Here is a 12,569-nt window from a genome sequence, read left to right on the forward strand (position 1 = left end):
GTAAATCAAGCATCATGACTAGTTCATTACAAAAAAAAGTAAAAGATAAACTCTGAGAAACAGAAACTGATGTTTAACTTTAATTAATTGTTCAGCTTCGAATCTGTATAGATTTATATCCATTTGTTTTGTTTTAAATTGGAATAATAAGAACGGAAGGAAATTAAAACAAAAAATATTCTTAAATGATCGATTTATGTTTAAAAATTAAAAAATAAAACGAACACAAAACAAAAATGAATTATTTTAAATTAATTTAAAAAAATCAACAATTTTACTTGGAACTCAAAAAATTATAAAAAATTTTCATTTCAGTTAGAAACAAATAAAATCAAAATGAAAAAAAAAAGGTATTAATATAATCAAAATCTCACTTTTTTTGCAACCAACAAAACCTACCTAAATTTACTACCCAGTCTGTCCGTCGATTAATTGCAATTTATTTGGAAAATTCATTGATATTTAATAGTTTATATCATAAAGATTCAGATTTTTAATCATAGATAATTTTCGTATATTTTTTGAGCATTTTATAAAGGAAGTAGATAGAGTTATAAGATGATCATAAAAAGAAGAGAAAAAATAATAAAAAAATTGTCATTAGAATTTTTCCACTGCTTTAAACTACTTGAAAAGAAACAAAAAAGTATAAATATAAGAATAAATTCTTAGTAAGTATGTCAGTTATCAACGTTAGGGTTATAAAAAGGCATAATATTAAACATAGATTCTTTTTTTTTCTCCCAAGTGAATACGATGCGCATTTCGTCCTGAAGAATAAGAAGTCCTTTAATGTGTCATTCTCAGTTCTTTCAATCCTTTCACAAATCGACACATCTTGTATTATTATTATTATTATTATTTATGGCATAAGGTGACATTTTAAATATTTTTTTCTTTGAGTAAATAATTTGTTCTTATATCTGAAAAGTCTGTATTCGTAAGGGACATGTATGTGTGATGGAATATATGGAAAATTTGTATATTGAAGTGTTTATGAATATGACAACTTAAGCAAATGTGAGAATTGGATTTTGGGTTGAGTTTTATGCTTGTTGTTTTAAGGTCTTTAACTCTTTAGAGAGTTGGTAAGTTTAAGATTTTTGTTATAAAATTGAAATTTTAATTTTAGGTATTTAAAGATTTGAAGATGAAAAATTAGAAATTTCCTCAACAAATTCCATTTTTAAATTACTTTTTAGTTATTTAATATACATTCTTAATTTGTTTTAATATTCAATTTAAGGAGGTGTGGTGTGGGGGTAGTTCAGGTTTGTAACCATCAATTTTGAAGGAGTGAAGGAGAGAGGATCAAAAGAAAATCCTTGAAAATGTCAAATAAAATTGCTTAGTCGGAATGCGTGAGTTTGAGGATCAATCAACAGGCCGAGCCTCCGAAAGCGCCCTGGATAAGCCTCTGGTGGGAGGCAGGAGGGAGCATAATTCACAATATACTAAATTCAATCTTTAAAGTGCCAAATTTCATACTCAATTGACTTTCTCCACGCAAACTTCAATTTAATAACCACATAGAAATCAATACTTAATTGTTTACACTAAAGGAAGTTGATTCCTTCAATCAACACAACCACCACTCATTAACTCATTTCCCACTAAATCTAATTGCATAACAACTTTAACTCCCCTCATTTCAAAATATCCCACAATGTTGTAAACAAATCAGAAACCTATCGATCCACATCAATATTCCTTCAGGATTAAAATTGAAATGTCTACTCAACTCACAATTCATTTCTCACATAAAAAAAAATATAATACAAATTAAGTTGCCATGCCTCTGTTTATGACATAATGTAATGTACTTGTTCGTGTAGTTTTCTGATGTTTATGCTTGTTTACATTTACAAGGATGATTTTCATACAAAAAAAAGAGAGTGGAAATATTTGCATGATAACACCTATTGTATGTTGTTTGTTCTTCTTTTTTTTCAACAATAGTGCAACATTTAACGATTATAATAAAAAAAACTTTCTGCTTTGTAACATCAAAGTTACATCGTAAAAAAAGGAAAAACTTTTTTTTTGCAACATTAATTAAGGAATGGATTTTTAGCATTTTTACAAAATAATTATCATATGTTTTTTTACTGCAGAGAGTGAAATAGATGGAGGTGGGTAATACACTCAGAAAGACAGTAAAAAGGTGTGAACAAAACGGGGTTATGCAAGCTTGAAATTGTGCATTTTATATGGATACAGTTTTTGGGACAGATGCAAATGATCAACAAAATGACTGTAAATTTGGAGAGGGAAGTGGACTGAGCTGTACATTGTGATGATGCTGTGCTTTATGGGGTTTATATCCTAAGCTGCATATTATCAGCGCCAAGGCACTGTTTCGTCGCCTTATTGAAGGCAACTCTTCAAAATGACTCGAATTTGCCCTGGTCGGGTTAATCGAAGTCGACTAACCTAGCCATTAATGCAATGCAATGACTAAATTTCAATTTTGAGTACATACTCTAGTTAACATCCATAAAGCTCAAAATCATTCCATGATCAGCTCGGAAATTGACAATAAAAATTGGTACAATAACAAACTTCAAGTACATAAAGAATTCCATTAATTTCAAGAGAAATTTTTTCAAGTGCAACTTGACGGATTCATAAATTATAATATTTTTGTAACAATAAGCAGCGAGGAATTAAGGAATGAAAGAGTTTACAATGAGGTTCATAATTAATCATATCTTTTTTCATAGAGAAAGTTGGATATGAATCATCTGGGAATGAATAATTGTACTAGTTGTATAAACAGCATTTATATTCACTAAATGGTATTCTCGTCTCATTCATGACATTAAAATGGAGCCACTTTACATATCATTTAAATTCACAACCTCCTCATGATGTATCACAAATCGTCATACATTTTGAGTACGGTAATGAATAAACTGCTGGGAGGTATGATTTGGATTTAAATGGTAGAATAATGTTTGTTTATTGGACATATTATAATTGAATTTAACGGGATATAAAGCTGGCAATTGAAATGGATTTAATTCACTTTTTGAATTTGAATGTTCATTGTGGTGTAAATTCAATTATTTTTAGAGCTTGTGAATGAATTTTAATTAAATTGTCATGATTCTCTCTTTTTTTTTCTTTCCTTCTGTAGCTTTGAAGCTGTTAACTTCAAACAAAATATTTAATTAAATAAAAAGCATGAAATATGTAGCACAGATTTTAGTAAGGAATTCATGAATCATAGTTGAATAATAAGTTGATGTTAATGAAATTCTATGCTGAAACTTTTGATATTAATTGCAATTTTGGAAATGAATATTCAGTTGGAAATTGTTTACTTGGAAGTCAATCCAAAAACTGTTTTTTGGATGTGTGGCTTACTAGAAATCACTAGCAAAATGTCATTTAAATATAGAAAAAAACTTGGAAATTGTCTGGCAACCTAGTTAGCTTTGGTACGGTATAGTATAGGCACACCACTGGTACGATACATTGGCACACCTGGTATGGCAAAGTACCATACCACTGGATAATCCTCCCCTAATTTTTAAAATATTCCACAAACATGCCTAACCCCCTGATCAATAATCAAACGACCAAAAACGTTTGCATCGAAATTCAATCCATATTGATCCGAAGTAACTCAAAACTTCTTCCTCCCTTTTGGGGATTTAACCAGAAGGACATTTTAAATAATAAATAAATTTCCTTTCATCTAATAATAGATTGATACAACTTAAAGATTCAGTAGGTATCAAATGCAGATATACAATATTGATTTCCCTCAATCATATACCCTTTCTAGTACAAAATTTCATTTCCGAGATGAAAAGAAGATGAAGGTAAAAAAAAAAGATAAAGCATAAAGGAAAGGAAAGAAAAATTTCATAGGAGATAATGTAAACAGAAGAAGAATAAGTAGAACAGGTGGGGCAAGAGAAACATTTATACAAATACATTTAGAGGATATATAAAAAATTTCATATTTACTCTAACATGGAAAGAGAGTAGAGAAGAGTCATAGAGGAAGTACTATAAATATTGCAAAAGATATGAACGTGTGTGTTTCTATATAAAAATAAGAACTTAATCGCTTGCATCATCTATCATACATTAAATTTATCTTTTGTTGCAAACAACACCAACCTTTCTGTACCACTTGGATATCTTCTCGTTAACAAATAAATTTTCTGACCACGAAAACTAAATTTAAGTTGAGAAAGATTAATATTTTTAGCGCATTTTTGAAACTTGTTTTCAAAAAGGTAGCTTAATAAGACACTTTGTTCGGCTGTTCGGGCGAAGAAAAACTTTTTAACTAGACATCGTAGAGAGCTCGGAATGGTTTTAAAAGATCAGTTCCATTGTTTTATTGGCCGCAAAGTATTTTAAAAATCTTAAAACAATCTCTAAATACGATAATTAATGAATTTTATATTTCAGTACAAAATGTAAACAAACTTTTGCAAGAAAGCTTTGAAATTTTCAAATCCGTTAAAAAATTTGAATTTCAGAAAAACGTTATTTCAAAATATTCTTAATATTAGAAAATTAATTGCTTGAATTCTTTCTTTAACGAATCTTATCGATATTATTTTTGCAAATCGGACAGAAGTGACTTAGACCTTACTGGATCTAGTTTTTGGGTTTGGAAGTGTCCTGGATCATACTGGATCATGAATTTTAGGTTTGCATGTAACGTGGATCTTGTTTTTTAGGTCTAAAAGTGACTTATTTAACCAATTACTGATCGCTGGGACAAAAATGCGCTTAAGTCCCTCGATCAATAACACGAGGACTTTTGTAATTTTTTTTTACTGTATGTGAGTGCTGTTGATCTTAAGATTTTAGATTATTTCTTTGTGTCCATTCAAAACTTTCTGGTTCTCACAAAGACAGTGAGCTTCATTTCATCACAGCGATAAGAGAGTGGATGGACAATGAAAACCAGACAGACGGAAGATTTCTTGCTTGCATTTTTAATAAAAGCTTTAAGAAAATATGCGGAACGAAGATAAGTAGCGTGGTGCAGTGTTGTTAAAATCTAATGTTTCAGGACATCATTGACATTTTGAGGAATGTGACTCATCTGGTCAATATTTAATCAAAATCTTGTCACTAGCTTGACTCTGAATCAACACGACATAGAAATGACCGGAAATCCGGTCCAAGGATGAATTGACTCTGACCTTGGGTAGAAGCTGAGGGCGAGAAACTAATCAGAAATCATTAAAATTATCAAAATTGATCCTAAAATAACCTTAGTTAAAGCTTAGCTCATCTCCTAGACCATTGACTTAACTATATCAAATACCGGTCCAATTCCAGACTTTTCATACATAGATTCTTAAAATGAGGCACTACAGCTCCAAGTCAACCTAAATTATGTTTAAATTCAACCTGATTCAAGACGTGATTTTAGTTGAATTTTCCATTCAAATTCTTACTCAACTTGTTGCTCTTGACTTTATCTGAGCAACTCAATCGTATGTCTGAGTTATGTTTTGTGTACATCAGATAACAACACTGACTGTAGCGCTCTGTTTATGACAAATTATTTTTTTTCTTTTCTTTTTTTTTCTACAAAGGAATTTTTTTGTTGTTTTGCAAATCATACAGCAGAAAAACGAGCGACAGGAGGAAGAGAATAATAAAAATTTTTCCTAGAAACGAAATGTATAAAAAGAGGAGAAGAGAGACTGCATGAAAGGCATTAAAGGAAAGAAAGTGCGGTAGCAAAAAAATGTACTTCAATGTGGCCAACAAACTTCCTATCGAAATAATAAATGAAAGTAAACAAAGGTAAAAAATTTTAATGAAATAGAACAAGTGAAACTCAAGAAAGATTGCAGATATTTTTTAAATTTGATATGTATACTCTTTGTACTTTTGGAACTACTGAAGATGCTTCCCGAGTGGCATGAAAAATTTATTGAATTTTGGTAGGATAAACTTTCAAAGTGTTCACATGAGGATAAAGTTTTACTGAAAGTTTGTGTGATTCTTACTATGAACTAGTTTTGTGATTTTTGGAACTACTTCTTTTTACAAATTAGTTGATAATCTGCTATTACTTGCTCAATTTTTGTTCACTATTTGATAAACTTTTATAATATTTTAAAGAGAATGAGTTAAAGACTTGGAATTTTGATGCAACCAAAGCTTGGGTAGTTCACAGCTTTTTATTCACAGAGCTTTAGCTTAACACTGAATAGCACAAGTCGGTCGATCGGTCCAAGATTCGACACCTGAGCCGCATGACTCTGGTATGGTGGATTTATTCCAAATTTGGACCGAATTTCGATTCTAATTTAAACCCAGAAGGTACACGGCATAGAAATACCCGAAAATCCGGCACCAGATCTTTATGACTTAAACTCGAAGCCAGATTCTATGTAATCCGTCTTCGAGTCTAGCTTCGACATCGAGCCAGATTTCAGTCCATTTCTACGCTATGTACTTCACGGGAAATGTTGCAAAATAAATGTAAAATTTCATGCCTTAAAACTCAAACATCCTCAAAATTATTAAAGCCGAAAACTTATTATTTCAGCCATCCGGAAAGCATCATCCAACATATTTTTTTTTATCATTGAGTGCTTTATAAGATTGCGGTAAGAACTACTACACTACATCGTCGAGTGTATAAGAAGAGGGAAGATAGGTATGATGTAGAAGTTATAAACTATGATTCAACTATGAATGATAAAGTTTTTATCTTGCGGTTAGGACAGCAGCGAGAAAGGAAGAAGAAGAAGACAATAAAAAAGGTAGGAAAATGAATTTTGCTTGCTTTTTTTTCTTGCAACAAAAAGAAAATAGGAAAATTTTTTGTTCTGTGTCTACATACAGCCTGTTGCTTTAGTCTTGCCGAATTTCAAAACAGATTCGCTTCTTGCTTGCATCTATTCTATATTATGCATTGCACTTTCAATTGAGGGAAAGGAAGGAAATGAATTAGATACACAAAAATAAATTAATGCAAAAAATTACTCTCTATGCTTTCATAGCCATCACCATTAATTTGCATTTCTGTCAACAAAATAATTTTTATTTTAATTTGAAGGAATAAAAAACAGGAGATGAAAGGAAGATAAATAAGTTGAAAAAAGCATTCTCTGCAATAATTGTCATGTTGCTTTTGTTTAACAAAAATAAATTTTTTAATTAAAAATAAAACAAAACTTAAATAAATTATCAGAAAAATTTTTTAGCATTAATTTTTTTAAGTGCAAACTTTTTTACGTGTCTTCGTTCCTATAAGATTAAAACATAAGTTCTGATAATGAATATCGTATTGGAAGTGCGGAAGATTGTATGAATATTAAATGTTTTTGTAGCCATTCATATTCATTTTTTTAAAATTTGCAATTTTTTACGCAAATCTTTGAAAATAATTTTAAATTTTTGTAAATTTTCAGGAAGAGCCACAACCTTAAAACTAAATTTAAGGACTTCAAAATCACTAATTATTAAATTTTTTGAATAGCACAATATCAAATCTGATTCGATTACTAATCCGAAAGACACAAGGCATTAAAATGACCGAATATCAAACTTCAAGCGAACGTCTCTCGATCTCAAAGTGCGATTTGACAAGATCTTAGAGTAGTTCAGAATCAAATCGGGTTTTTAAAATTATTGAATTCTGCTTATTACGTAAATTGAAAAATTGACTATTTGACCCCACTTCGTTCCGTAATTAGATTTCTAAGAAACTCCCCTCAAAGAACGTTACGGTCTCATTATTCATTCCTATTTCCTATGCTGTAAATTCAACAAATTCTCCTGTCTAAATGTTTTCTACAATTTAAAATATTTCAATTCAACCTTCACATCATACACATCATAATTAAAAGACATAACCTTGAGCACAAAAAAAAAGCAGAAGAAAAACTTAATTAATTAATAAAAATCATACTCGACAGAGTAGAAAATTTATTAATTTTTTTTATATGCTCAAAGAGACAGATAAGACGGCGAAAAAATATTTCAAGGTAATGAATTTTTTTTTGAATGACGATAAAGTTCAGTAAACTGCTTAAGGTTACGGCTCTTCTTATTAATGACATTATTCGTAAAAAATTTTAACAGCTACAAATTGTAATATGCAAAAAGAGGAAGGAAATAATGGCGAGGATGTAAGCTATGCATGTGAACTAACCGCTACATGACAAAGCATAAAACTATTGGGAAAAGAGACTATCCATTAAACTAATTAACTGAGCTATTTGAGCTTATTTTTCGGGGAACCAAAATGATGTGGCTCAGCAATAGGAAAAATAATGAGGTTCAATTTGTGGCTATTAGCAAAATATTTTCATATTGTGTACAATACATTCCGCACTTCCTGAATGATGAATGGTCAATTCTGTTATTATTTTGTGAATGTTAATTTTTGGCATTCGAAAAATCTATAACTAGTGAAAATTTGACCTATGTTTGCATCTAATTTCTGAATTAATTTTTTCATACCAGACGTACAAAAATAAATGGGAAAATCACGTGTTCATCAATGCACGAACAGAAAAAGGGAAAAGGTTGAACATAAACTTGTGAGTTCTAGGGATTAATTCTGATTTTTTCTTCTATTGAAAATTGAAAACGAACGAAAACAGAAACAGAAATTAAATTAAAATATTGTAGCAACCAGCAAAACTCGAGGCTGTGTTTAAGGGTTTCAGAAGTTTGGTTTTTGGAAATTGAATATTGGTGCTTGAAACTTAAACTGTGCTTCGTGATGAAAAACATTCAAAATTCTAAGAAGTAATTTCAAAATTTTATTGAAATTTAAAAATGGATCTGAATTTTATTGAATTTTTCAATTTCTGATCTTAAACTTGATCATTTCAGATGTTCATCATTGAATATGTGACAAAGACGAATTAAAGAATGAAATTTTGAATCAAGCAGAAGTTAAATCAGAATTCTTTAATAATATAATGCAAAATCCTTAAAGTTGTAGAACTTTAAATTGTAAAATTAAGAAAAATCTTCAAATTTAAGTTTCAAAAACTTGGAAAAAATTTCAAAAATCTCACAAAAAACTTCATAACATCTGAATCCTCCTAAACAGCATAAGATGTTAGAATTCAAAACTGAATTTAATAACATATCAATTCAAATTCTCTGTGTCTGTGTGCTAAACTTCTAATTTTTTATTCGAAAAAGAATGTGACGATGTCTCACTGGTTAAACAAATCAAACGCAAAATGTTTAATTAAATTATTTAAAAATTAAAATACAAAACGGGTTATCGCAATGGTGATAAATATTTCAAATTTTTTGTATATATTTTGAGTATATCAATTCTTTTTGATGTTTTTATTGTTATGAAACGCAAAATTCAGAATTGTTTTTGGTTTGTTTTTGTTTACCTATAGTTTACCGATTTGAGCAATCTTTCCCAGTACTCGTTACTACAATAATTGAAAATGAGTTTAGTTTTTTTTTTTAACATGTGAATATTTAATTATAAAATAATGAATTAAACGAGGCATAAGGTAACATAAAAATTATTTAAGTGTAACAAATTTGAAATTTGTTTTGATAAATTTAAGTGATTTGTAAAAAAATAAAATATTAAATTTTTGCACCTTTTCTTGCACTTTTTTCAGTCTAACTACATTTTTGATGAGAACATTTTTGAGTGAATTTTAAGGATTTCTAGGAATTTATGAGTAATGAGTTGAGAAACATTCTTTTTCTGTGCATTAAGAAATTTTAAACTTTTAAGGAAATTAGACAGATTGTGCCAAGGATGTAATAGAACCCACTTAAATTACTGCATTATGAGCTTGACATTTCCGAGCGACACAAATGAAAAAGGATCCATAAAAATTCTTTCAAGTCTCCGTTACGGATACGTGAAATGAATTTTAACTTCATGTAGCTTCCAATTGGAGCTTTCCTTTATGTCGCTCAAGATTGTATTCCAAAAAGCTCAAAAATTGACCTCAATTTAGTTGAAATTGAAATTCTCTCAAAAATTAGTGAAGATCCGACAATCATTTTAATTCAATCTAGATTGTCATACATAAATTAACATTTAAGCTACAAAATCTGCAAGTTCACCTGTAGCTTTAAATGAAAACTTTAATCTAAACAAATGCAAACCCCTTAAAACACCTTCAATGTTATTTTTACGGTTGAAAAATTTAATCAACCTTAAAATGGTCAGTGAAACATCTCATTAAAGTATAAAGAGGATCCTTAGCAGCAATAATTAGCTTAAAGCATAAAATTTTTGCACAGCACAGACCAAAAATTTTCTCAGCTCTAAAAAATAAAAATCCTATTATCAAATTAACAATATGAATCGTGAACAAGAATGGATGGAGTTTTTGGGGTTGGAGAGAAAAAAAAAAGTCCTTTAATAATTTTTTTATGAGGAGCAGAAAGAAGGGATTAATGCACAGATAATTGAACAAAACGACCTTGTTAAGGATGAAAATTATTATTTTTATTTTTTTAAAGGAAGAATAGCTTTTGCTTCTTTTTATTTTTGTTAAAGGATTTTCATTATTAAAATAATTTTGCGATGGATGAGAATCAACATTAATAAAAATGCTGTATTTGAGAATTACGGTTTAATGATTTCGGTCAAAAGGAAGTCAGCAGATTAATAAAACAAGTCAAGCTTTGGCCAATTGATGTTGTTTGTTTCTTTTAAGGATTTTACAGTGGGTGATGTCAATTTTTTCAGCTAAAACCATTTTTTGTGTTTTTTGGTAGCATAAAGCCATCTAAACCGAGTGATACAGATGAAGAAGACTTCGCCTTTCGCATTTAAGCCTCCGCTAATGCTATTTTATTAACACTAAATAACAGCCGTTTTTTATGAAAACCATTTAGATTACACATTGAGACGGTTTCCATTAACTTTCAAGGCTCCTTAGCGGAGTCTTCTTCATTAGTGTCGCTCGGGTAGAAATCATTTCAGTTACAATAATTTTGATATCTATGAGACCCTAAAGAGCTAAATTTGTGCTAGAAATGAAAGCAATTATCAAACTTATTTCAAAATCATTGTGAATTAGAGAAGATTTAGGTCAAAGCTTAGGCTTAAAGCAAATTTATTAGATATATGCTTTGGAAAGCTACCTGGAAGAATTAGTTAGCATTTTAAGCTCAAACTGTAATTCTGTTTTTATTAAGATTGACTTTAATGTAAATTATTATCAAAAATTCAGTAGTTTTTGTATAATAGTGTCAAAAGAAGCATGTTCTAATGTCAAAAAATGTGCAGAAAGTGTTTCAATCCTTTAATGGCCAAAGCTTGAGAAAACTGTACACTGTGTTATTTTTGATCATTTTTATTTCCTATTAAAATGAAGGCAGAAGGCAAAATTTTCATTTTTATATCACGATGAAGATAAAGAAGAAACTCAAAAAACTATCTAATTAAAATTTCTTCGTTTCTTCCTATCTCTTTAAAAACATAAGTAAGTAGGTAGAATGAAATGAGATTAAAAAAGTTGTTCCTTTTCATAGGAATGAAAATGGAAATTTAAATTGAAATTGAGAATAAAAAAAAACATTGATGCAGGACCCGTCGGACGTCGTTTGATTAAATTGAAAGAACTTGTCAGTTCTCACACTATACCCATCACCCAAAGAATAATAAAAATTCAATAATAAGAAAAGTTTATTCACAGTCGACGACGATAAGTTGATAGTTTCTTTTCTTTATTGTGAAAGGGGGACGGGGGTCGATTAAATATGGGGGATGAGAGAGAGATTAAGAGAGGAATAGACACAAAGGAAATACAGATATGTATATATAATATATATAAAGATAGATAATAGGAAGAAGAGTAGAAAACAGACACAAAAAGATTCTTTTTTTTGGAAACATAAAAAAAGAATGAAAAATAAGCATTTAAAGTGTAATTCTTACGATGGTGGTGGTGAAGGCAATGGCACTTGATGTATCTTCCACGTTGCTTCTGATAATGAATGCTCATCTGCTGCATAACATCTCCATAGTGATTGGATTAATGTTGCCGCTGGTTGTCGTCGACGTATCATGTGCTTTTGTCTTTGTTGTTGCTGTACTTTTAAGGCAAATCCGCTGCCGAGGATGCCCTGTAATTATTGAAATTGTGTTTAATAGTTTAGTGACTGGAATTGCTTGAATTTTTCTAACTTTTTATTTGAACTTTCTGAGTTTTTGAGAATTTTGAAATTTCAATGCTTACTTTTTGAATTATTTTTTATTGGAATTTTATGTAATTTTTTGAATGAGTTTAGATTTGATTTGAAAATTTTGAAAATTAAGCTACAATGACCCAATAAAATATTCCAGATTTTCTACCACGCATTAACCCCATTTCCCCTATCCACACCAAAGCAAATAAATTAATTTACTTCAGCGCCTTTTTACTACAATTTAAAGAAAGTCTTCCTATATACTGTTTACTCATAATATTAATAATTAAGTAGGGTCGTTTAATTTCCATGTCAAAATTGTGACACTTCAACAGCATTTCAAAGACCAACCCATTTTAACCCCCTCCAAGAAGTTTCTGTTGATTTTTAATTCTTTTAATTCTCAACTTCTTGCCTTGATTTTTAAATGG

General features: G+C 29.7%; 1 protein-coding gene across 24 annotated transcripts in view; it reads right to left on the bottom strand.

Annotated features, from left to right (window-relative positions):
* KCNQ (KCNQ potassium channel) overlaps positions 1-12,569 on the bottom strand; it is a 148,880-nt gene that overhangs the window by 51,812 nt on the left and 84,499 nt on the right. For 17 of the 24 annotated variants that reach the window (XM_070645665.1, XM_070645666.1, XM_070645664.1 and 14 more), the window contains 3 exons: positions 11,888-12,075; positions 9,366-9,407; positions 400-417 (listed from right to left, as the gene is read on the bottom strand). In XM_070645665.1, the coding sequence (XP_070501766.1) occupies positions 400-417; positions 9,366-9,407; positions 11,888-12,075 (248 nt within the window). The remainder of the gene's footprint in view (positions 1-399; positions 418-9,365; positions 9,408-11,887; positions 12,076-12,569) is intronic. The other 7 variants (XM_070645688.1, XM_070645669.1, XM_070645670.1 and 4 more) reach the window with 2 other exon arrangements.

The sequence above is a fragment of the Chironomus tepperi genome, unplaced genomic scaffold (genome assembly GCF_022539635.2).
Source record: "Chironomus tepperi strain 1889 unplaced genomic scaffold, CSIRO-AGI_Ctep_v1 contig_354, whole genome shotgun sequence".
Classification (NCBI taxonomy): Eukaryota; Metazoa; Arthropoda; class Insecta; order Diptera; family Chironomidae; genus Chironomus; species Chironomus tepperi.